The sequence below is a fragment of the Bacillus rossius genome, chromosome 11, assembly GCF_032445375.1.
Source record: "Bacillus rossius redtenbacheri isolate Brsri chromosome 11, Brsri_v3, whole genome shotgun sequence".
Lineage (NCBI taxonomy): Eukaryota > Metazoa > Arthropoda > Insecta > Phasmatodea > Bacillidae > Bacillus > Bacillus rossius.
In genome coordinates, this window is record NC_086338.1 from 33,364,572 (window position 1) to 33,392,456 (window position 27,885).

Genomic DNA, 27,885 nt, shown 5'->3' on the forward strand with positions numbered 1-27,885 from the left:
CTTACAAGGGTACCTTTCTCTCGTCCCGCCAATGCTGCTGGTAGATGCAGAGATCAGTGGGAAGGAAGGTAGCCCTGAGGCGTAATAACAGTCAAAACTAGAGCGTAGCAATGTGAATTACACAGAAATTGTAAAAAAACATGTTGCAAAAACTTTGATGTTTAACTTGATGTTAATAAATATAATTTCACAAACTATATGTGAAAATACTGTTTGTACTGGTGCATGAATGCACAACCTGCCAACATAACTGAACACTATTTAATTATGAGAAAATAAATGCTAAAGTACATACCTTATTTGAATACTTTACTCAAATACTTTCTACTGCTGCAGTACAGAACATTTTACAAGCCTAAATGTACATCATAATTTACCATCCCAGGTACTAAGACCCAGTTTCATGTCGAGTGCTCAACAGCAGTATGATTTCTTTGGTATCTCCTAACTTTGCTTTAAAATTACTTTTGCAAAGGACGTTTACACTCATTTGATAAAACTCTTAGCACACTATAAGGCAAAACATCACACAATGTTTTAGTACAAAGCAAATGCATTAAATTGTGCTCTTTGTAGTATTAAAATACAATACTAAAAAAAACTGGAATGTATAAGAAAGATATGTATCGTTGCCAGCAATCATTCCAATTTCTTAGTCTTTTCCCGATTCTTCATACATTTTGAAATGATGTGCTTGAAGTAGAAAAGATACCCCAGCGAAACAATTCGTAGCAGTCCCATGAAGCATACCTTAAAATATAAAAAAAAATTCAAATTAAACCATAAACAAACATTACCATGACATCTGTTGTTGCTAGTCATTAGATCTAATGGTTCTATTTTCAAGTAATTTTGTTTTAAATACATGTAATTTCTGCATTTTATGTTTATTGTAATGAAATCAGTAAATTCAATAAATTTAATGTAATATTTACTGGTATGTACACAATATATTTTTAGTGACGGGTCAAATATCAAAGAGTGCCTTGAATCCAAATCTAGGTTACAAAAGTGAAAAATGAAATATGTATAAGAAATAAATTTTTTTAACAAATATCAAATACTTCTTCATAGCATTTGATTGATGCTGAGATTGTTAGTTAAATTTTCAATGGGTAATTTCTAATGATTTTACAGTATTTTACATGTTGCTAACCTACAATATCAGTTATTTGAATAATACCTAACTTAACAATATGATTAAATGCTTGAAGTATCACAGAATGGTTTGAAAACATTCCAGGAAATTAAGAAAAATCTTTTCAAAGCATCCACCTCCCCCCCCCTTTTTTTTTAATGAAACAAGGCAGAATTAATAATTGTTTTTTTACAAAATAAAACAACAGCAGGGGGTTTCAGAAACTATTACTATAATTAAACTGTTTGAATATATTTAAATTCTGTAATTAATATTTTGATATTGTGAGGGGGGAGGGGGGGGGGAAGTACAAATGGGCATTGAACCCGAGTCGGCAGATTGCCAAACAATGCGCTTGGCCACTGCGCCACACCGCTGACTTGACAATTCATGAACATTATCCTTCAAACTCTACTTTAAGATCTTTAAGAGCTTTGCCTCGCTTCCTAGGGCACACACTCAGCAAGATATTTGAGGACGTTGAAGGAGCACCTGCCTGCTTCTACTCATACAGTTTAAGCCAAATCGCTGAGCCCCGACTTGGACCCTCCCTCCCCTTGTAAGCTACTCCCTTGGAAACTTTATTATGAGAAATTTACTGTATTTGTATACTTTTTTTTAAATATTCGGCAAATCAGTAAAAAATTAAAAAAAATAAAATCAAGATAAAAAAGGTGATAAAATGTAGTTACAATCAGGGGTGCAACAACAGGAGAGGGGGGGGGGCAAGGGTATTTTGCCCCCCCCCCCCCCCCCAAACCTTGAAGTGGGGGCAAACGGGGGCAAAGAAAGTGCTGTGTAATCAATTTTTAGATAATAAAATTGCTTAAATAGCACCATTTTCCACCTTGAAATATAAATTATCCCGCGGGAGGACCCCCGGGCCCCCCGCTTCAATAGGAGGGATGGATGATTCTTTATAAGAAGGTATATTGCCCCACGTTTGGAAATTTAGTTGTTGCGCCCCTGGTTACAATATTAGTTTTGTGCAGCAGAGGGTGGCATTGAGCCACGACTGTTGTTAAGAGCGCGGATAAGGCAACCGTACCTGCATGACAGCCTCTGCCAGGGACGAGGCTGGCGACATACCAGCACACACCAGTCTCAGCATCAGTCCCGTTGAGCCAACGGTGCTGAAGAACTTACCTCTCTATAAAAACAATTAAATATCACAACCATCAAATCATACTTTTTTTCAATTTAAAACCAAAATAACCAGGGGTGTTAAACTATAAAAAATTCTATCATTCCCACAAACAAATGAATTCGAAAACAAGCAATTAGCAAAGTGGTACTACCCCCCCCCCCCTTTTTTTTTTCTTCTTCCCAAAATGAAATTCTGCGTACAATTCTAAACATAACATTGTAAAAGCAGAGCACTAGAAACATATTTTACTGTCATTCAAAAGAAGCTTTACTTTTACACTTTATTTTAATTTAGTGTACGCTAACCAATCAAAACGGATTGAAGTGTAATGGCACATGTAATTAACACAGATACACTTATATGCAACAGGGAAAAACCTACCGAGCATAGTACCACTGTGTGCAATTCTAGGACTACCTACACCTGTTCATATGAAATACATAACACTAAACAAACGGGCATTTTGTATTTACGAAGCTGCGCTGTATTTAGCATAATTGGTGCTTAAAACTTCATATGTAAACAAAAATCAGCAAATCACATAAATGCCACACGTTAGCTACAACATGTACTATTTGGGAACTGTAGGAATCGTAACAGACTTAACAACAGGAAGAAAATGTGAGTTCACGAAATTAGTGTTCCGTTTGTTCTAAAAAATATGCTGATTCAGATTTCCAGTTGGGATTCTCATTTTTGGGCTTCAACCCTACGATTTTGATTCTGATTCCATCATATTCTATACACTTTAAAAAAAATGATTTAATTCTTGTCAAAATATTCCTAAATTTATACTCAGAAACAAAAACTTACTTGTTATTTACAAATGTATTTATAAATAAATAAGGATATTGTTTACTTACATTATTTCAATATATAAAAAGTTGAAAAAAACAGGGCACTATAATTTCACACTAAAAAATATATGATAGAAATTAAACAGCATTATATTAATTGTGTGATAATCACACTTGCAATAAAAAAAGGTTTAATAACACTTGTTATTAAAAAAAATACAGTCATAGTTATGAAAAAAATCTGCATTACCTTGTTAACCTAATAAAACTCTAATAATTTTAAAAAAGATTGTTCTAATTTAATTGGCTCTATAACCTGTGTGTGAAAAAACTGATGAATAAAAAAAAATCAAATGTAAAATATTTATTAATTAAACTAACCCAATTAGTTGGAAATCACCTGTCAAAAAGACCATTAGTCGAAAATACCACATATGTATTGCCTGATTAATACAATTTTTCCAGATTGGTAAGGTATCAGCTAATTAGTGGGGTTTTACCAATTAGTGAGGTATCAGGTATCAGCCAGTTAATGGGGTATTGACTTGATAGTGGTGTAATGGGGTGATTGGTGTGGTATCAGCAGATTAATGCAGTATTAACCGATTGGTGTGGAAACACGTAATTAGTCAAGACGAAATTCCAAATTTAAAATATTGACAAAATTATTTAGATAACCCTATTTAAAATTTAAAAAATACATAAAAAACCTGAATTAAGTTTGTGCTTTAGAGGAAGAATCGACCATCTTCAATTCCAAAACCATTGAACTCTGAAACTTTCGACACCATTGGACTCTCTGGAATAGACTGATCTCAGAACCGGAATAGACCCAATACAAAAACACATCCTTATTATGCAATAATATATATATAATTTGTTCTCACCAGTGCATCAGAGACCATTTGTTTTGCAACCACTTCTGGTGCCACCAAACCTCCGGATTCAGAAATTAGTTTAGTTTCGATGGGTTTGCTCTGCTCTTCAACTGCGAACCCCGGAGTGTCAGTGTCAGGAGGCAGACACAACGTCACCGACACATTGTATGGCTTTGCCTGCAACCACCACAACCTGGTTAGGCATTTCCGATACACACCTCATTTTATCATGGCAAAATGAAAAAGTTTGTGCGTCGTTCCATGGGTGACAGAAGTAAACTTCTTGCTTATTTTATTATTAGCAATAGGAAACATACGGTAATTCTTTTTGATTGAGGTCGCGCACACACACACACAAAATTATGCTATTGTGCAAGAATTCTTTTGTAAAGTATACAAGTGTGCAAGTATACAAGAATAAAAGTACAGTAAAACCTTTTTGTTGCGACCCCATTTATTGCGACCACCTCTCTATTACAACCCGATTTCGAGGAACCGTGAAAAAATTGCCGAAAATCCGAAGATAAACAGACAGAAAATAAGTTTCTTGTGGTGAGTAACGTGTTGCTGCGTTTCTCTTGCCGAGTGCTTCCTGTCGACCGCTGTCAGCGCTTAACAACCCCCATTCCACGTCCCTTTGTCGGCAGGGTGCAGATAAAGGTTTTTGTGGCAACGTGTTTACGTTTAGCTTATTGCGAGTGTCTAGTGTGGTACGCAGTTAAGGCAAAGCTACCTGCTGGATTTCTCTTGATTTTGATTACTATCGGTTGACAATACACAGCGACCGACTGGATGCACGCCCGCCTCGACTTGTTTTAACTGCCGCAGCGATGTTTATTTTGACAGCTCAAGCAATTAATTTTTCCCGTGGGTTGATATAAAAAGGTCGCTTCACCCAGCATAAAAAAAAAGGCTACGCCACTTATTCCCCGCGCAGGAAACACACTGGCTGCCGTCTGTCTACCCCGCATTTATCTTTCTTCTAACATTCCACGTTCTCCTCTCGCGCGAGCAATAACTAGGGCCACGATTATATGGTGAATCGCGAAATCGCGAAATTTTCCGCGAATTTATATGGAAAATGCGAAAAAAGCGATTTTTAAGAAAAACCGCTAAATAACACCGAAATTACACAATACAAGTCTCTTATATTTTAATGTGAAAAGCTTAATAGTCAAGACTTGCCCGGGTCCTGGTTGATAAGCTGGAAAAATTTCCTGCCTTGCATTTCTACATGCTTCCTCTAATCAGCTTTAGGGCGCCGTCTGGTCAGTGTGTGTGTTAGTGAAGCGGGATGATAAGAGCGACGCTCAATGGTAGTTCTAGCGCGGTAAAACCTCTAAGTGCAAGGCTTCTGAACTGGCGCGCAGTCATCTCGTTCCCGTCAGATAACAGTGAAATTTGAGCGGTGACCATAACATTATATGGCGGAAAAATAAAGATAAAGGTGTAATGCATTTCCCTATGATACTTTCAAGAAATTTGTAACGGGTTTTTTACACCTAAAACTTCGAAAACATGTCTTTTAGCCATTTTATCTCAAAAGAACCATTAACAAATTCTTAAATGCTTTTCGTAAACAGACTCCAGTCGGATATATAGTATAGTTTGGAAATTGCGTAGGTTTTTCGTGGCTGTGCGCGGCACACGACTGTAGTTGCCATGCGTCACGCGCCGAGAATGTTGTCCGGCAGGAAGGGCGAGTATAGTTCATTTGCGGCAAAAATGAATACTTTTACGGCCCTGCTAAATTTTTCCATTAAATAAATTTTGAAGTTTCAGTGATTTTCCTTCAGAAATAATGTTGTGTAACTAACAAACAATTTGTATCAAAACAATTAACGGTAAATGGCTGTCGCGGGGGCCCTTAAAAATTTTTCATTTTACCAGAACTGGACTATACAAACCTGGCTTTAGTCGCACACAGTTTGGTGAAGGTGAGGAAGGATGTTGACAGTTTCACATGCCAAAGGACGTTGAAGTAGGAGGGGGAGAGAGACACGATGGTTTGTATGCCTGGGAGGGATGAACCTTGAAGTCTAGACAAGGGAAGGAGAGGTAAGCCGTATGACGTCATGCATCCGCCGCCTGTGCTGCCGCCAGCCTGTCTAGACGATATTCCCGCGCTCCCACTTACGTTGCACAAGCTACTGCTGCCGTATTTTTAAAGGAAATGTCCCATTATTTTTTTGTTATTCTCACATGAACATTATTGGAAATATTAAAGCCGACACAAAAAATACGCTGTGTGTTAAAGTTAACAGATTTTAATAATCTTTCATTTTGTTTTGTTTTAAATTTTTTTTCTTCTGATTTTCACATTTTGGTCAAAATGTCCAATTTTTTGACGGTTCTCGAGAATGTATTCGTAAAATCACTGCTTCGTTAAATCCGGGGTTCGTGACATCGGGGTTCTAGTGTATTTAACTACGGCAAGCAAGAAATCGTACATGTAATCTAACCAGTAAAAATAAACTGTCTATTGACATATTTTCTTTAGAGGTGGCCTGTAGGGCGACGGACTTGTCATGAAGGTTTAAAGCACAGCCGTCTAGCATTGTGAGTGACAGCATCCTGCCATTGTATGGCTGGTTTCTTAGCGAGTAGCGGTTTGGGAAAAGGGGTTGGGGGGGGGGGGGGGGGGTTGAAATCAACTGAAAATTTCGGAAAACATCTATTACGACCCCCCCTCTATTCCGACCCTATTCCTGGGAACCGTGAGGGGTCGTTTCAGAGAGGTTTGACTGTATGCCTATATGCACATATGCTGAGTTAATTTTCTCTCTCCCCTGCTGTCTCCTCCTCAACTGGTTCGCTCACTACGTACCTAACTATACCCTTCATGCGACCAGAATTTTCGTAATTCTCAAAAATTGTAGCCCTCTCAGCAAAGAAGTTTCACTTCAAAATAATTTTTGTGATCAGAAACAAAATATATACACAGTTTATATTTATGTATGACAATAATCAAATCAATAGTAATCACACCACTATCGTTCTTGGAGATTTTAAAAGAAATAAAACACTTTCAGTTGGCCAAAGACCATAATAAAAGAGTTTTACCAATAGTCACATTTTTCCACCAATTCCAGAAAAAACAGACAAACAGACCAAATATTCAAAAACTATGTTTTTGAGTTCTAAATAATGTTAATAGCCATTTCAATAGTTTTTTTCATTATTTCATTCATACATACAAACCCAAACTTTTTTTTGTATATATTGTTCATTTTCAAATAGTACTGTTACAACAATGAATTTAGAACACTGACCATTAATGATACAATAAAGTATTTCACCTACATTTAGCATGCACAACAGCAATACTGAAGCCTTGCAAATATGTACGTAGTTATTTTTAATTGCCCACACACTGAACGAAACACAGTTCACACTACCATGAGCAACAGGCTTAATTTTACCCGCCATTTTGGATTTCTGCTAATTCTAGATCTTCATGAGGAAATATTTTGAAAATGGGACTATAGGAGTAAAGCTAATTAAATTATAGTGATTAACCATGATGCAATTTGCCAGGACAAAATTTAAACTATAAACATTTGTCTGACTTTAATAATAATATCAAATATCATATAATGTTTTAAATATAGCTGGCGAAAAAATGAACAACAAAAGTACATATTTTGCAACGGGTGTATTCAGGGTGTCCACATTCCGAAAAGTTAGGGCAAAGTCACAGAAGTTGGAATTGATCAGGAAAAGTCAGGGACTTTATTTGGAATCCTGGAAAAGTCAATGAAATTTTTCAGATAGACATTTGAGGGAAAAATATAATTCTATTCCATACTCCAGTCTGCCATGACCCAGATTGTGAAAGCATTTTTTTAAGATCAGACTTTAATGCATAGTTATATACACTATAAAATGGTGTATGCAAGTTTTTTTAGAACTAGAGCAGTTATGAAGGCTAGATTCCCCCCCCCCCTCCATAAAATTGCAAACATTGGTTGAATATTTACTAAAATTAGTTACAAAAATCTGGAAATTTGGTCAGAGAAAGTCAGTGAAATTTTACTACACATACATATAGACACCCTGTAAGCAGTACTTGTGTATAGTCTGTCTCACACTTAGATTGCGGTAAAGTGTAAATGGCACCCACTGTTTCCAGATGATACTACCCAGTCTGCTAACATTATAAATCTTATTTTGTATACCATCTATAACTAAAATAAGTTTTATTTTTTGTATTTATAATTTATTTTGCTTTTTCCATAAATAAGTGTTTATTGACAGATAGCCTATTACAGATTAAGTAATTCTGGGGAAAAAGATTAAATTGATAAAACCAATTATAATTTCATAGTAAAAACTATTTGTAGAAGTTTGTCACTGTTAATAACAAGTCATTCTATAAAATTATGTGCTATGCTCAAAAGAGCAAAAAAATATATGTAGTATTAAATGATATATATTTTATTTTTTTACAGAAACAGTTGAAAACAATTACGATTTCTTAGGAAAAAAATTAATTTAGCTGATGATAGGTACTCTTAATGAAATTAATCAGGAAAATGTGTTTCCAAAATTCTATGTTGGAGATACATCAAAAATAATTTTCATTACATTATGCAGTTATACGAAAGGTTTTTTTCTGGCAACATAGCTAGGGACACCTGTATTTTGCGAATACACTTCGTGTCAAGGTATTTCACAAAATACTGTAGCTTTCCTCCTGTGGTTATTGGCTGAGGTCGGTGAGAGGTGTCGTCCCGCTCTTGACGCGGGGCCAATGAGAATGCGGTCACCGTACTGCTGCCCCCTCACAATTCGCCACGACTCTCAGGAAAAGCTAGAGTGTTTCATGAAATGCCTTGACACGGAATGAAATCGCGAAATGGCAGGAACGTGCGGACGAGACACACACCTCCATGTGGAGGGCCTCGGCCAGCCCCCGCACCGCGAACTTGGTGCCGCTGTACACGCCGAGGCCGTAGACGCCCAGCATGGCCGCCTCCGACGCCACCAGCACCACGCAGCCGCTCTTGCGCTGCTTCATGAGCGGCACGACGGCCCGCGTGGGGTACACCGTGCCCAGGACGTTGAGGCTCACCAGCATCTTCCGCACAACAACATCCACGTCGGTCAAGGGTGGTTGCAGACACCTGCATGGTGAACCAATTTATAGACTTTTCAACAGGGGCGGATACAGAGGGACACAGAAGTCTTCATACGCGGCAAGTCGTGTTACTCGCCTGTGCCGGCTAAAGACTGGCGCGGCGGCGGCGGATACGATGGCACCATTCATAGTACTTTTCACGCAATTGTGAAGTATGTTAATTAAACAATTTTTAATTCGTGATGTTGTACATATATTACAAAACCAACACGGGAGAGTTATTTACTACATACTCAATGACAAACTGCAATTATATATATATTTTTTTACCCAAACTTATAAATATGCATAAGAGTAACAAAATATTTTTTTTGAACTAAAAATCTGCATAAAATGTGCTACCCATATGCGGGTAAATACAGTATACTTATAACTAAGAACAAAAATCACACCTTATGAAAGCCTCCAAGAAAAAAAAGTTTAAAATACTACATTTGTCGTTTCCTCCCTTAAGTGACAACTCTGATCAAGATAAACTGTTTTAAGATAACGTCTCTCGCAAACACAGTCGGGCAGCATACCTTGATGTCAGCGACAGTCATATCCTCCAGTCTGCCACAAACTGCTGTCCCAGCGCAGTTGACAAGCATGTATATAGGTCCCACATCATCTTCTGCACACAGCAAGGCTCTTTCGATAGCTTCGTAGTTGTCACTGACATCCACTGCACAAAATGTCATAACACAATAATGCTTATTCGGTTAAGAGGAACCTTCTATATTCTTTCTTTGAATTAAAAACAAAAACCTAAGCAAAAAAAAAATTAAATGATATGAAATAATTCTATAAACATTATGACTTGAGATAATGATTTATTACAGAAATGTTTCGGGTCTGGACAGTTAAATAAACACTGTAACATCTTTATATTAGTATTCATTGTGCCAATCAAGAGCCGAACAGATAGAACATATGAAATGAAAAAAATATAAATTTCGACATAAAAATGGCAACATACAATTCTTGAAGTGATGCGTTAAGAACATATTCTCCAAATTTTACGAGAAAAATATAATTACATGGAAAGTGGCAATGCTACAATTAGGGTATAGTTGCCAGGTTTCACCTGATTGTAGTCTCTCAATGATAACATGGTGCATTCAGAAGTGCACTTGCACCCTGAGTGACATGAAAGGCAGGATTTCCATTTTCCACAGAAAAAAGATTTTATCAGAATCTTCTTCCCAACTGGATAGCTTCAACTTTCTAAAGACCTCATACAAAACAAAAACTAAATTGCGAATAGGCAACATAACAAATAATTCATGGATAGCAACTCCGGTTTTAGAGACCAGTGTGTTTTTCTTCTTTCTTTCAAGAATACTAATTTTTAATTTATTTTGTAATTCAAAATAGATAGGGCATTTAATATCAAGCAGTAGTACTCATAAGAATAAGACTTTGACTTCTAGCACAGCATTCTGTAAATGAATGACATGATTATTTTTAACTCATTCCATTTTACACTTGCCGGACTAACTTAAGGTGTGTAAAGGTCATGCCTCACATGATTATTTACAACTCAGCTAGCCCAACGTGTGAGATTAGAGAGATGAGATAAGCCAGTGTGCTGTTACTATTTTCATAATGCACAGAAAGTTATGACTTATTTTAATGATACTATTATTTATAAAGTCTTATTATTTTGATTGTTATTATTATTATTATGAAATTTTATTATTTAATTTGTATATTGTTCGCCCGCAAAAGTTATTTAAATATATTTTTTATTAATTATGTATATCTACGAGAGCTATGCTCTATGACCTGAAATGGACTTATATGGACAGTCAATTGAGTATACCCCTCTAAGGACTAATGAACTTAACGAATAAACGATGATTTTATTCGGGGTATTACTTAAAGAAATTTTCATTGTTGGAAATTTTCGTTTTAAATTTACCGCATTTTTGTGTTTTCAATTGTATTAATGAGTGTTATTTACGGTATTTATATTGTAAATTACGCTAACCGATTTTGGTTTCGGCCAATGAGAGGCCGTGTTTTAGATGTGAGGCGTCTAGAACGTCTTAATTAATAAGAGTTTGGTTGTATGAAGGCGTCTGATGCCGACGCAAAGGCGTGAGGCCTATTTTAAATTTTAAAGTTAGCTAGCTAGATTATGCCATCCGACACTCAGGATGAGCTTAAACGACGTATAAATAAATAATGTGTAAGATTATAAGGGCATATTCTGACGGATATGTTATTAGGAGTGAAAATCTGTAAGTAAAGATCTTGCATTTTGTATCGCCCATAGACATACCCAGCTGTATGTAATTTCGTCGTAAATAACTCCGATTTGACGACAAACTGATTTGTTTTCACGTAAAAGGTGTCAATTATCCTGAACTACGTCATGAATTGTTAGTTCCAAGATTTAAATTATTATTTTATTTTGTGATACCCAGAGGTGAAATGGGAGTACAAGTTTCGTGTCTCTACCATATAAACTGAGTTAAGCCAAGGCAAATACGAACCCAAATATAAACATAAATAGTAATCATACTAATTATTAATTGTGCTATGATTTCAAACATTTTCTGTTATGTAAGAATGCGTCCGTAAAAACATCATTTGATTTATTTTCTGAACTTACACTAACGAACTTTTGTGAACGATTCATGTGTGCTACGTATTTTCCTGATGTTTAATTTACATAAGCGCATATCCACGAGTCATGTTCAGTATCGTTAGGATTGTTTTTCTGTGATTTTTATCTAATTATATTAATGTTGATTTTTATCTCTACACATATGTTAGTTGTCCCTGATGAATAGTAATTTTATTATTAATAAAAATCTGGATTCTATCCCTATGTATTGATATATGTTACCTAGCTACCTGTGTCCTAGAGTGTGTGTTTTATGATAGATAACATTTTATGCATGTTTCTAAGGGTCAGAGTACAAGAGTATAACAGTACCATTGACATATATATATGTATATATATATTTTTTTTTTTTGAAAAAATAGTGACAGCCAGTGTATATCGTCCCGACAACACACACACAACAAAAGGGTCTATTTATAAATCAACGAGTACTATTAATGGTACTGGCGCCAGCAGTAAGCATACACCAACAAGTTTAGCAGCAGTACAGTATACCAGTAAGAAAGAAAGATAGAGAGAGAAAGAGAGAAAGAGAAAAAGAAAGTAGAAAAAAGCACATTGTCACATGCAGAGCTGCCTTCCAGCAGGTTGTGGAAACACTACTACCGGGAGCCAGCCATCTTAACTAACGGCAAATGCATTTTTATCTGAATTTCAAAGTCAATTTTGTTTTATGTACTGAGACACAGCAATATTAGGCAGCAAAAACACAACCCCTATACTTATTCACTGTTAGCTAGCAAGAATATGTTCCATTAATTTTCATTGCTATTTCAATAGTTGTTGCTGGGATCACTTGAGAATTAAATAAGCTTATTATTTGGTATATAGGTGCCACGGATCCAAAGCAAAGGAGATAATCAAGCGTCCATTGTACGTACAAATGCAACAGTTGTCATTTTACTGTAATCACCATAAAATTATGTGACTCTGAACACAATGCGACCCCCACACTTTTTGATTATGAGTTAACAAAAAATACTTTATGAAGTGAAAATCACAATTCAAGTACATAGTACTTGAAAAATGATTTAAATTAATTTAAAAGACCTTTTCTGGTGCCACTTTCTTCAGTGCAGTGATTTAAATGGCCTCTTTTGAAACACCAAACCGGAGTTCGAAAAATAAATTGTGTTTGATGACTGAACTTCAATGGCAATGATTCAGAAATCAAAGAATGTGATGGTCGCCTAGGAGGGTGTAAAAGAGGGGGAGGGGGTGCCTTGTCCAGCAGCCACAGTGAAGAGAAGTAAGAAAAAGGAACTGAGAGACAAACCACATCTCCTCACTCTCCTTCAACCCACAAGTGTTATTCCCTCTCATCTTTCACGCCTGTGTGCAGGTTCAGGAAGCCCCGGTCTACAGGGATATGAGTGATGCAAGACACTACAGAGCGTGTAGCTTTTTAACTAAGCTGTTACCAATGGCTGCTTTTGGTTTCAGCAGTTTTGGTAATACAATCACATTGAGTCACTTTTCGGATAGATAATGTAATTATATTTCTTGAATGAATATATTATTATTATTTTTTTCTCTCAAGGAAGACGACCAACTGCCCTGCAATGTTGAACATGTTCAGGTGTAGCGCCACTCACATGATACGTATTGCACTTTCTGTCTCTCGGGGTGCAGGCAGCTCCTGACGACCTCGACCTTGGCAGCCTCCAGCCTCTCCACGTCCCTGGCCACGAGCGTGACGTGAGCCCCTCTCCGCGCCGCCTCCACAGCCACGCTCTTGCCTATACCGCTCGAACCACCGGTCACCTGCCGCACAGGTCACGCCTCACAGGCTCCGGCCAGCGACGCCCACTCAAGGCAAGTTCCCATCTAGCAATCTTGCCAGGTAACACAAAACATTTAGACCACATAAAACATCATGTCAGATTTACCCTAAAATATTTTTCCTGCGCAACATAGGTACTGTTATTTCCATCAATGCTATGCAATCAACGCTGCCAATCTGTAACAGAGAACCTCCACCGAGATTGGATAAAATTTTGCAACAATGCATCACTGTGACTAACTAGTCACATTTAATCATACTTCAAATAATTTGCCTAGGTACAACAATACGGAATTCACTTATTGTTTCTCTTACGTTTAATTAACAAATAGGTTTTTCAACTACATATGAATTTACGATGTGCTAAAATTAAGTAATGAGACAGGCTTTCTTTTTACTTCAATTTTTTATTTGAATAGAATTACAATTCAATATTGTCCCCCTCACAACAACTTCCTTGGGAAGCCACAGAGTGCTCGAGATGGTTCTTCCACTCCTCGTAGCTACCAATACTGCATACAACCTTCAGCTGGCAGCCTTACACATGTTTTCAAGAGTCCTAAACGATGTTCCTTGAGGTGATTTTTCAATCTCGAGAAGAGGAAACAGTCACAAGGACACAAGAGAGATAAATAAGGAGGCTAAGCAGTGACAGAAATGTTTTTACTGGCCAAAAACTTGTTTATTGAAATTTTTGTGTTACAAGACGCATTGTCGTGATGGAAGACCCAGTTGTTCTTGATGTTTGGTTTCGTACACATGGTCCTTTTTCAAAGTTTTTCAAGAACCTCTTCGTAAAAGTGTTGATTGACCAACCCTTTGGCCTTCAGGCAAAACTCTATTTGAAAGATTCCCTGACTTCATTTGATCTTGCTCATTCTAGCTTTTGATATTGAGTAAAATACACCTGCACTTAGGCTTCTGCCAGGTGGCGAGGAGTCCTCTCCTTACTTCACTCTTCTATTTCTTTCAGCTTCTCTGTAGGTATACCACACCCCTCACTTCAAATACCTTTACTTAAAGTGTATTTCACTTCCGCCATGTCCCCACTAGGAACGAGTGCTTCCCTCTTTCTGTTTGCCTCTGTATCTTCCACTCATGGTCTCTCCTCCCTCTGTGCTTCCCCAACCTCCTTCCCACTTGATCACATTGAACAGACTCACCAGCCTCCTCCCCTTTAGTGTTTTCAAACCCCAGCTCTTTGATGGTCTCTGTCTCTTCCCTTCTCCTCAACATACTCATTACCAATCTTGCTGCCCTGCTCTCGTATTTCCGTCACCACAGACAAGTCCCAAACACATGCAGCGTGCTCCATCATCTGCCTCGCCAACTTCCAGCTCCCCCACCTCTCCATCTCCCTGATGGTACACATCACTTCCTACCGTTATATACTCTTTCCTAACCTGCTACATCAGGAACATTTACAACTCCTCACCTTTCAGATTCAAGTGTATTCAGTCTTCACTCATATTCTCTAGCAAAGTCAACATCCCTAATTCACTCACTACCATAGGCGTGCCTACAGGGGGGGGCCCGGTGGGCCATGGCCCCCCCCTAATGTAATTACTCAGATCGGAATTTTCTCTAATGCCTTCGTTAATATTCATATATTCCTGGCACTGTGACACTCAAACTGTGTTTCAGTGTTGCAGCATGCTAATTAACAATATTTTTAAACATTTTATCGTTCTGGAAATACAGCCGCCTTAGTTTATTTAAAACATGAGGTCCCTTAAAATGGCCAAGCAAAAAAAAATATTTTAAGAGGTTTGTTAAAGTTCTGTTGTCTGAATTGCTGTGTTTGCATTCACTAAAAAGAAGTTCATTTCAAGGTATATCTGGACCAAGCTATTGGAAATTCGAGGGGGAAAATGTGTAAGTACACTTTAAACATTGTCTATGGAAAAAAAAACATATTTTCAAGATTGTTAAAATTATACGGATATAAATATTAACTAGTAAACATATCTCGTTAATACTGCACAAAAATATCAACAAGCCAATGAGTGAATATATTTAGGCTATTTAACATTCTAAATTCAGCTTCTGATTTAAAAAATTTAGCAGGGCCCCCCCTAATGGAAATGTCTGGGCACACCTATGCTCACTACCCACAACAAACTATTGACCTCTTCCACTTGCCTAGTGGAGAAATCTTTCCTTGGCATTAATCCATTTAGTGTTAAGACTTTTCCCCTGCACCGATCTAGTTTCCTCCAAAAGTCTTTCTAGTTATGCATCCATATTTTACAACCTCTCTACGTACATTATATAATTTGAAAAATAACAGTTCTCAACTGCTCTTCCCTCCTCATAACACTTATTACTTTGGTAAGTCTCCCAACTGCCTTCCTCCTATGTATAATCAGTACAGAATTTCACATCCATCTCTCTTTATCTCAACTCCTCTCATCATTGTCACCTATCATCAAGATTTTTCTTATTCCTTCATTCCTACAGTTCTATCTTTGCCATACCTATTCTCTGTTTATATCTATTTCCACCACTGCTTTTCTCTCATTCCTACTTCAGACCCTTAATGAACCCTTCTCTCCAATGTACTAACTCCCCCTCCCCCCCACTACAACCCTTTCATTATCATTCCCTATTACTCCTCTCCATTACTTTTAACTCTCTGCTATCCCTCTTCCCCACTTCTACCCCTCCAGGAGCCTTTATCTTCTACTTCTGACCAACCAATACCCCTCCTCACAAATTTCTGGCCCTAATCTACCATTCCTCCAATGCACACGCTGTCTTACCCAGGTCTCATACTAATTTAGATTTACCCTTTTTCTATCATATCACCTTTCTGCCAAACACCTCTGTTTTTTCTCTAGCCCCACCCACTTTTGCTTATCCCTGACTCTATACCTTGTTGCATTGAACCTCTTAATCTTTCCCCTCTTTACATGCTCCTGCAGTTCGTCTATCACTGCACCCACTAACATTCTCCCTCAGTTTTTCCTATTCCTCCACCTTGCTTCTGGATGTCAACCATGCGTCCCTCATCTGTGCCTCCTCCCGAGTTTACCTCCCAGTCATCTAGATAATTAAATATTATGATACGCTTGGGCGAGGATAAATTAATTAACACAAATACTTACAACAACGTGTAAGTTTTCTAAGGACTTATGACCACGTCTCCATAATAATTTCTTCAAAACTAACAATAATAATACAAATAAAAAAGCCACCATAAATAAACAAGCCATAGTTTAAAATTTTTAACTGACAAACATAGGTGACACTAAAACAAAGTGGGCCATAACCGCACGTCACTAAACATCGTTGTACTTAATTTAATTGACACAACCCGTATTCAAACATTCGGCACTCGCATTGTTTACAAAAACCCATGAGTCATGACCATAGATAAGGGAGATAGGTATAGCAACTTACCTACGTTCTCCGTCCTCTTAGTGAAGCTCACGGCGGCGTGCAAACTAACGGCGCTAGTAGTAGGCTTGTTGATTTTGTGTTAAATTGTAGTTTAATATAAAAGTGGGAATATTTTTTAAAACTTTATTTCGTTTCAAACGTCGGGTGAAGTTCAAGATTTTTAAATTTGTTTGGGACCCTTTTAAGGGTTTAATGCAAGGCAATAGCTTGTAACTTTGCCGCAATTGTCAGTTAAATGTTGAAGGGATCTTCCATAACAAAGCATATTTTAAATGTTAAAAACTTATTTAAATAAAAAATATTCGTTCGCTTTACACCATAATCTTTAAACAAGTGTCATTTTTTTAAATATGAATTTAATTGTTTGGTTATCTGTAGACACTGGTTCGATACCCACTGCGATTAATTATATTTACATTTAATTTTTTTATCACTCACAATTTTAAACAATTACAGAATTTAAAAATATTTAAAAGATTGTAAACATTAACAAGTGTTTACATGTTTATACTCATTTTTGTCTCATAGTTTTGTTTTTACTTTGCCATTTAAATAAAAATAATTATATTTTTCTCTCATGTATTTAAGTACGTACTGAATATGTGCAGAGCGAGACGACCCTGGTTTATCCCATAGCATATCAGTTGCTATTCATGTTCGGAATTTATTCTTCTTTGCTGAATATTTATTTGAGATTTTTTATTCCATTTATTACTGATTATGCCTCACTGCACTCGTCAGCTATCGTCTTCGAGTTCTAACTCTCTCGCCAAGTAGGAAGCAAGGTCCCTTAATCATTCTTCCTAGCTTAGATGCTCGCTGGCCGACGATTTTGAAAAACAATTATTTAACTGAAGGGGCTTCGGATTTAGAAGACATCCTCTGTGCGTGGGCCGATCATAGGGAGTAGTATTTCACAGTTATTTACACTACCGCATCGGGCGAAAATCTGCCCTTGTGCTGCGAAACTTCGTCATTTATACAGCTACCATTCCTGTCTACATTAGTGAGACATAGGTACCCATTGTAAGGAATTTTCAATCAATGCTGGGCAGAGCCAAGTTGAGTCCCCGTTATCAATAGTTTTGCTGGATCGTAGTTCTAGACTTCCTTTAACAGCGAGAGATGGCGCATATATTATTATTAGTTAAAATTATACATGTTTAAAAAATTAAAAAATGCACAAATAGCATAAGAAGTTCAAAAATTTCATCCAGCATTGTGACAAATTATTAAATTTCAAAATTAGATTAAATTTTAAATGTTTGAGATAGGTCCAAATGCAAAATAAACTTTGATAGTATGTCATGATTTTAACCAAATTTGAGGTGATCTGTTAAAATTTATTTGATGGAAAAAATTAGAAGCCATTTTTCATCCAATACTACCCCTCTAACTCTATTGTCACATATAGTCACAAACAAATATTTGAAAGTATGACAGGACCTTAACCAGTCAACTTAAACTTTAGAACAGACACCCACTCTATGCCATGACCACTAGATTCAACGAGAAATCTCCAATAGACTTAAGGCCAACTACATTTGACAATAGAGTTTAGAATTAGACGGTTTTAATATGTATGTATTTCTCTTAGGTAAAATAAGATATATTAAAGGCAATAATTTCAGTAAAAGTAATTATCTATAAATAATAATTTTATTTTGTAAGTTTTTGGATATTATGACTTATGATGACTATGATAAATTAAATTTGACTCATAGGTTAGGCTTTTAATACACCAATCCCTCGCATAGCACGTCTTCAATTAATGCGAATTCAGTTAGCACGATGTAAATTTTACTGCCCTAGTCTCGAATAGCACGTCTGTAAATTTCAGTTAGCACGAAATCGCCACAGGCTAAAAAAAATCTCGGAAACGACGCGACGTCAGGTATGGAATTCGAGGGGGGAAGAGTGGTTTGGAATGCGAGGGGAAAGAGATGCGCACGCAGATAAACAAACACCGGGCCGTACTGTTGATGCCCGGCCGCAGACCAGGCCGTACCGTTGATGCCCGGCTGCAGAACAGGCCGTACCGTACAGAAACCAAAGCAGATGAAATTGGACACGTTTTTAAAAAAAAAAGCAAGATGATAGTGTTAATTTCACCCCAGAAAATATTTAACTAACTTTTGTGTTTTGTATATGTACATATTGTACATACAGTAAACTCCCGGTATATCGCGCCCCGATTGATCGCAGAATCGGGTATATCGCGGGTCAAACCATGTCCCCCAGTCAGAAATGAATAATAATAATGGAATAAATGGTTGACAGCCGATTAGGATAATTTTGCGTTGTAACTAACAAACTAAGCATCGGGCAGAAAAAAGCCTAGGCGTAGAAAATGTCCGCAGTAAAATTCTAAACAAGATATCTCCGTACATTATTCCTCTATCTTGTAGGGTTTTCAAATTATGGTCCAATCCAGCCCAGTGATATTTTCTGAAACACTAGTTCTTAACGTCGCTTTATCTCACAAATGAAGCATCGGACAGGGGACCTGATAAAGCCCACCATCCAGCGACATTATCCAGCGTGACTAGGCTGGGGATTGATGTTGGATAGACTTGGTTGTCGGCAAGCGCTGGGTAGGGAGAGACGAGCCGAGAACATGGAGAGAGGTAGAGATTAGAGCGGGCAGAAACACCAGGGGGAGTGGGGGAGGGAATGTGTTCACGCAGCACACAGGCAGAGCATGAGTCACTCTACTGAGCAGCGTCGCTGCGTACAAGGCAAAATCAGGTAGTCCGGTGTTTAAAATTCCACTCCAGAATCTTAATTGGTACTTTACTGGACATCTGTATATAAATGTTTTGTTACAACTTAAACCTACAGATGTAATATTATTGGGTAATTCATTGTATTATACAAGTTCATCTTTTTACTTTGGTATAATGTTTTAACATTAAATAGTAAAGTAAATCGGCTAGCGTATTTTTAATCTTTGCCCAGGAATTCCCAGTGGTCCAATATTTACGTGAACCATACTGTACCACTTTTGCCGTGAGGTAGTAAACAAGTCCCGGAAATGTTTATGTGTAGCGGTCACCCGACCTTTAACCAGAGGCTGGGGAATATAACACTTGCCGATCGGAGCCACACACACTCAGCAACTCGACACAGCGTTTGATGGAATAAGTAAAGACAAAGTTTAACACGGTTTTTAATACGGCGTCACTGATTGCGCTAAAATTAAATTGGCGCAATTTTTGTTTCCCACATGTGACCATTTATAATTTACTGTAAGCATGGATAATAAAGTTTAACCACTTGACACGATAGACGATTCTTTATTTTTTATTGTACGAATGCTAGAATCGTTTTTTTCCTGTATCTGCGGCCTGCTTCTACAAAAGACAAGCTATCTGTAAGTAAATCTAGAATTTTTATTTTGTCAATCAAACTCGGTACTTTGCGATTCATATTCGGTTTGAAGTATCACTATGGCCTTTCTTTTTAGAAGACTTTGACCACAGAATTGTGTGTAACCGCACACACTGCACTTACTTTGTTACGGACACTGACGAAGCAGATACTGTGGCTGACACCACGAGACTGGCAGCAGCAGCTTGTGTGCCGCACGTGTGTATGGTGGCGTGTGGCGCGCTCGTAGGCCGTGCGACAAACTGTGCGCGGCACGTGGAAAAATAAAAACAATTCTACATTTAATATTTATCTTTAAAATTTATTATTTTTATTTTTCACCCGTGTTTAGTGGAAACTGCGGATGCAAAGTCCGCACAAAGGCGGGCCGTCTATACTGTGCGTGCTTGCTGACCTATTAGAACACAGGCGGTGTTTTATGCCTTCTGACCTTGGTCACATCGAAACATCGCGGTTATGCAACAACGCGGGTAAAAGTTATGTCCCCCGACAACCGCGTTAAATAGGGAGTGTACCCGTATTTTAATGTTATGTTTGTGCTCTAGGGAAAATCTAAATCTGTTTATCTGTTAACTGATTTGTTTACATAGCCGCTTTTATAAGAGGTGTGCATAACAAATTAAATGTTTACATATGGCTGTGTGTTTTAAAGTTATATAAAACCGGTTCTTAATTTCATAAAAGTGTTTTAATGTTGTTAAGTTTTAAACGTAATAACAAAGGATCCAGCTGCTTGCAACAGCAGGCAGACAGACGCGCGCACGCGCGTGTTGAAGGTCACGCCTGGGCGGGCAAGCCAACCTGCTGACTGACGGTAAATATGTTACCACTTATCTCCCGTTACACTGTGCCATGTTTTCTTTATCTAACGTATTCGGTGGTAGGCTTAAAAAGATAAATGATATGACATATGCATTTTCAAGTATTATTCTACGCATTTATATTATGTAAAGATTACTTCCCTACACATCTTGGAACACATTAAATAATTTAGCCTTATATTTATGGGGACTAATGCTTCAGAATACGCGATTTCGATTAACACGAACATTTTTAGGAACGAATTAGTCGTGCTAAGTGAGGGATTGGTGTACTTGAATTTCTAATTAGTAGGTAGCTTCACAAAGTAAAGTTAGGTACATCACAATATATGTCATTTTTTTCTGATATATTTATAATATCTGGATATTTAAATGTGTATTTGTCTATTGATATTTTAAGTCAATTTTCCTTTTTATATTTTATATAAAAACTGTATAAAATTAATTGAAATATCTATTACTTCTGTGAAATCTAACAGTAGGTATATTACCAGGAAAAACATGAATCAACACTATATTCTAAAGAATATATATGCTATTTATAGGGAACTATAACGACCTTTGTTTCAGCCAGTATAAAAAAAAGTAATATTACTATACAATTTGTTTTATTGTAATATTATAAAAAATCATAACTTCACAGAAGAAAAGTAGGTATCATGTTGTAGAGAAGATGTTTTCTTATTTACGTATCTGGCATTTCACCACCTGGTACCAACTGAAACATACAAAATACAAAATATATTACTATTTAACACATATACAGCATAAAAATAACACAAACACAAAGCTGACTTTTAATAAACGTGGATTAGTTGTATTGCATACTGTATATAATTCACCATGCTTAACTTAAGTCACATCACGTTAGTGATCTTCAAGAACCCTAAATTACACAGAATAAAAAAGTTGCAACAAACTCCACCAGTGTTCTATAAATCTAAGTTTTCTGTAAGTTTAAATGTCAAACACCACCACATCATCCCAATTCCTTTGGTTGCTCCATGCAAAAAAGTTATGATTTTATTATCGTTGGAGGAAATAAAAATTTTTCAATTTTTTCTTAGTGCAGGATGATGTGACACATGGGGCCAAAAATCTCACTGACAATGAGGTCATTAAAGATGGTAACTCATGCTGACACGAGCATGGATAATGGGAAAGGCCCACAGTAAGGTAGCTTCCCAGCATTTTCCTGGAGTCTCAGTTATGCCATGTTAAACAGAAGTCAGGATGGCAGGACTGTCGCAGACCCTCTGGAATGCAAGTCCCGTGTCTTACTTCTGTGCCACCTCCCTTTACTGAAAGCCAACACACTGATAAATTTATTATCTTGAATATAAGTAAGTATGCATACGAAAGGTCTTCAAATGAACTGCCAGTTTGAGCCGTAACAGGGCTGGATTCATTCAAAGCCGGATCACGTAACAAGACAAACTTTATTTCTGCGATTATTCACAGAGTTAAAAAAATTTAGTGAGGTCCAAACCACAATGGCACTAATCTGGAGCTCAAAATCTGACTCAAGCCAGGAGTTGAAACCATCTCATGACCATCACATGAGATTTATGCCATGGCAAACACTGCTATTGATGATACCCTTAATCAAATAGGCTAAACACTGTTTTATGAAATCTATCTGTACTGAAATGCACTTAAATAATGCTAACCAGTTTAAATCTCATAAAACTTTTTTTTTTACTTATGTAAATAGTAATACATGTGAACATATACGTATATATTTGACATGTTCTTGTAACAACCCAGATTACAGCCTTCCTCATGTAATCCAGTAAGAATAATTTGTTATAAATTTTTGTCATATTTCAGGTTAGATTTAAAGTTTTTTTTTTCCTTTTTCAAAGTTAAACGTAAAGTAATTCTCCTGGTTTATTTATTTATTTTCAAAATTCATAAGTTTATTATTTGAAGTATTTTATTTTTGCTGGCCTCTTTGTGTGGGAAGGCATGCTGACGTAATTCTCCTTAGTTTTTTTTCCACGACCGGGGCTTTGTTTCACACGCTAGGCGTGTGAGTCACGATCACGGGAGTGCGAGAAAGATACAAAATTGCTGTGTAGTGGGAACAGAAGTAAGCATTTCGTGGAAAGCCTCTGTTGCCATGCGCCCTGATTGGCTGAAAATTACGTAGGCGATCCCAGGACACTGCCAGCACAAAGGAAAGGAAGGCTGTAAAAATTCAGTCATTGTCCAAGCACCAGGCCGAGCGGTCTTTTTCGAGCGGTGGGCCGAGCAATGGCTCCGTGTATTATTTTTTTATGAACAGTTAGCTTTTTTTTTCGTGCTCTGTGGTACGAAATATGGGGTGATTTTTACATAAATAAATACAACAGGTAATACATAGAACTTTGTGCATAAATTTCTAATTTCTTCATGACCTGTAACCTGTATGTTCCACTCATCACCAAGATAAGAGCTAGCCGGAGGTGGTGAGTGGTGACATTCTAGATCCTGGAGCATTTGTCTTCATGTGGATCCCCAGAAGAAACAAATTTTACAATTTTATTTAAACAAAAAAAAAAGCATATTACTATGACAATTCTTTTATATGTGAAGCTTTTAGACCACATCTAATTGTGAATGGAGGAATGCAAAGCAAGTAATTTTTAAAGTTTTATCAACTAATTTTTTTTTAAGGATCTTAACATGAAAACATTAGAAGATTATTTCTTTTCTAAGGTATGAAAATGTTTATTCCAAGTTAAATTTTTATATATGTACTCCAAGAAATTTAAAATTTAACCAGCTTTAGTCCTTCCAGAGTAAAATTATTATAGGATGTTGACATATGGAGAGATTCTTAAGAAAATTGGATGAACTAAGTTCTGGCAACATTCAACATTAGTTTGTTTAAAGTTTTACATAACATAAGCATACAACACCATTAAATATTATATTTGCATCATCTACAAATAAAGTTGTGTGGGCACGTTTAATTTCTTTGGTTTTATTTATTTTGATAAATTATTAAGATAGATGAGAGAAAAATCATCCAACTTTACTGCCTAGTGGCACATCTTTAATTTTTTCCTCACTCAGAATTCAAAGTGCCTGTTATTCCTAACATTTTTACTCTTTGATATCAATTACAGAGATAAGATTTGGACCAATTTAAATGTTTTACCTGTTATTCCACAATGGGCAATCTTTTCACAAAAGAATTGTGTTATATACTAAATCGAAAGCCTTAGAAAATTCACAGAAAATTCCAGTTGTAAGTTTTTCCTTATCCAATGTCAATTAATTTTTCCTTAAGTCCACTTTGATAGTTGGCAACTCATAATGTTTATTAATACACTTTTTGGTACTTTATCAGTTTTCATAACTTTTTTAGGTACCACTATTGTTTTTTTTAAAATAAAACTATAAAAAAAAAACTTAAGTTTAAAGTTTATTTTAATAAAACATGTTCATTTAAATCCCATTAATACCACAATGACAAATGCAACACTTTTCTCGCCAAGCATTAAGAAATATGTACCAAGACTAAGAATGGTGACACACACAATCGTAAATTTATGTATTTTACAATTACTGTTACATAAATAAATGTTATAATAGCATAGGACTATTTCTCATTAAGAAAACACTTGCAAGAGTAAATCTACGAGTTAACATTAATAACCAGCAAAGATAAATTTTTGCATTTAGCAGGTAGAATAAAGAATCAAAACCAAATATGAATGCCCATGTTCAAATCACTATCAAACCAAAGTGAGCATGGTCGGCGCGGTGGCACCAACAGCACAGAGGTAATGTACTGTCTTCCCTCACCATCGTGATGTTGTTGCCGTTGAGGAGGATCTGGTCGAGCTTCGTTATGCGCCTGCCTTCGGGGGTGGACTCGTATTCCGTTACGTCCTCCAGAAGCATGTTGACGAAATCGTCAAACCCCAACAACGTACCCACAATTTCTTTGTCGTTTTTCATTATTATATGTATCCTCGAACCAATGCACTTGTCAACAAGTTCTGAAAGCAAACAAAGATAAATTACAAATAGATCACTCAAGAAAGACACAAAGATACTACATACTTATTTAATAAATGCACACAAATAAATTATAAAAATAGTTAAATAAAGACAACTTCAGCATGATTACTAGTCAGATGCACTCCAAGAATTCAGATTGAGATGTTTTGGAGAGGTAAGGACAGAGAGTTGCATTATCGTAATTTGGATTAAATTTTAATTCAGAATGATATTAAAGAATAACCATTCTTAATTAAGATAGTAATTTTAATTTATACATAAAACCCAACACATTCACATACGTGTTTCAAATTATTAATAATATAACTTACTAGGTATAATAAAATAACTTTATGTACATATGGAGCTCAAGAGAAATTAGAAATTTTAATTTTTACCAGCATTACCTTTTGCAAAAACAGAATATAAAATGGCTGTAGCTCAGGGGCAAATATTCCATGGAACCAGGGATGAAGGATGATTGAAGTCAGGAACAAATATTTTACTATTTTCACAATAAATGCTCATCAATTAAATCTAATTTCTTTTTATAATTCAAAATGACAAAAAATACAAACACGTCAGCATTACACAATGTTGTAATAAGAAATCATGCAATATCCAACATATCCCAGCTAAAGAGACGATATTGTTACGAACACACAGGGCCGTGACGCGTGCCAGGTTCGGAGTGGGCTGGCAGCCTTGCACGGCCACTGACATCATGCGCCATCCACTGACGTAAGGCATGCCACGTGTGCCTGGCCGGATTACAAGGGTCCTCGCTACCCCTCCCCTCCACGCAACCATCGCACTGCCCTGTCTCAGGCCAGTCAAGGACCCTTTTAGCGGCTTCAGAATTCTGCAGGTTTTCCCGAGGCCGCCGCGTGGAGTGTCTTGAATAAACACCGCCTTTCTGGACTTTTCGGCCTCAAATTGGCCGGGGATGAAGCGACTCGTCACAGCCGCTCTCGTGCAACAGCATGTAACTTTTCTTATAAAAGGAATTATCATTGCGTGTACCAAACATAATAATTACTTTTATAGATCAGGTTACGTACTATCACTCGTAACAAGTCGGCACTTCGCGCCTCCATACTGCCGAAAAAAAAATCCCTGTCAAGTGTTAATGCTTGAGTTTTGATGCACAGTAGAGGATCATAAAAAATTTTTTTCAAGTTATTATTTACATTTCATTGTGTTACAATAAGCAAATAAAAAATATACATTTTCTTTTGTATGGAAAATCACAGGATAGGCAATGCAATTAAAGCACAATATGGTGATGACCACTTAACTGCTTAGGCTATCCAATATGACCTAAAAACAGTAATTTCTCAGAAACCAGTAGGAATTAGCAAATGCTGTTTACAGGGTAAGTAGATTAATGTCTTTAGTGTTAGAAAAAGGCATTTTCCAAATTTTATTATTTTATTTATTGAAAAGCCACAACAGGAGAAAATTACAAATAATACTTTTATATCAACCGATTGACAAATTCATATGTTTCAATGATGAAATTAGTTTTCTACTGTTTTACAACTTCAATTAAAGGGTTTGCAACATATAGCAACTTTTGTGCTTTATAAATGACTGAGATGTTCTTGCCTTGGTTCTTTGCATAATTCATAAACCCGGCCTTAGGCCAGTTTACAACATGTAAAGGGATCACGTAAATGGAACTCCCAGAACATTTCACTATCTTGTCTGTGATTCCAAAGTGCACAAAAATGTAACAAATGGAGACCAATGAAATTGAATTTCACTGTTACAAAATATTAATTTAATTAAAGATATAGAGCTTCAAGAGTATAAGATGGTCAGTTTATACATACACATAAATGGAAGAGCTCAGCACTGCCAAGATAATCCGTACAGGCCTGTATACGAATGTGCACCATTGTAAATACTCTGATCTGTAAATCGATCTGCATTTACATAACGTCTATTCATACGTGTTACTGCATAACGGGCCTTAGGCACGAAAATGGAGACGGATCTCACAGAACAGAGTATCTAAAATGGCATGCAGATGGAGACAGACCCATACAGATTAGCTCAGCGATGCTGAGCACTTTCATTTACGTTGCTCTGTGCGGCCAATATAAGCAGAGTTCTTGGCTGCAGTTGTATTTGTGTTTATGTTCTATATAGGTTTAAAAGTGCTTAAATACAAGAATAGCTAGTATTTTATTATTACTTAGTCGGTTATTTTTATTATGTATGTAAATTCTGGCCGTGTTATGGTTTAGAAGCAATTAATGTTTTGAAACCTTGAAATGCAATCTCATTGGTTGTCATTTATTACGTTCCCGTGCATTGCTGAAACCACAGACGCATTAGTGAAATTTTCTGGGGATCCGTCTCCGTTTCTGTGGCACTGTAGAACGGGACTTATAGTAGAGATGTACAAATAGATATGTGCGATTTGGAAATATTAAATTTATTCCTTGTAAAACAGATTTATTCTACAGATTTATGGTTTCTAATAATATAAAAGGTTCTACGGAGTGTATTGAATGAATAAATAAAATATTCACAGTACAATTCACAAACTAAACTTACCAAGTGGTAATAAAGTAGATGGATTTGTTGCAACAGATGTACTCATTTCTAAATAACTTACTTCAATAAATGCTACAAATATTAATTACAAAATTTTATGTCCTAAATGATTTTCTATTTTATCAACTATTGTAGTGATATTGTATTTGATTTTACCACACAAACAAATATACCGTTTTTTTTATTTCAAAATTGTTTACAAAAATGTTGCCAATAC

General features: G+C 36.5%; 2 protein-coding genes across 2 annotated transcripts; both read right to left on the reverse strand.

Moving 5' to 3' along the window:
* Positions 1 to 292: 292 nt before the first annotated feature.
* LOC134536783 (3-ketodihydrosphingosine reductase) lies at positions 293 to 16,879 on the reverse strand. The gene is made up of 7 exons (XM_063376700.1): positions 16,605 to 16,879; positions 13,310 to 13,478; positions 9,622 to 9,764; positions 8,849 to 9,040; positions 3,970 to 4,137; positions 2,187 to 2,288; positions 293 to 750 (listed from the first exon to the last, which is right to left on the reverse strand). Exons 1-7 carry the CDS (start codon positions 16,710 to 16,712, stop codon positions 640 to 642), a joined length of 993 nt encoding a protein of 330 aa, XP_063232770.1. The 5' UTR covers positions 16,713 to 16,879; the 3' UTR covers positions 293 to 639.
* A 4,822-nt stretch (positions 16,880 to 21,701) lies between these two features.
* Positions 21,702 to 27,866, reverse strand: LOC134536785 (U6 snRNA-associated Sm-like protein LSm5). The gene is made up of 3 exons (XM_063376701.1): positions 27,669 to 27,866; positions 24,906 to 25,102; positions 21,702 to 21,828 (listed from the first exon to the last, which is right to left on the reverse strand). The coding sequence occupies exons 1-3, from the start codon at positions 27,712 to 27,714 to the stop codon at positions 21,796 to 21,798; spliced, it is 276 nt and encodes a 91-aa protein (XP_063232771.1). The 5' UTR covers positions 27,715 to 27,866; the 3' UTR covers positions 21,702 to 21,795.
* Positions 27,867 to 27,885: the final 19 nt, after the last annotated feature.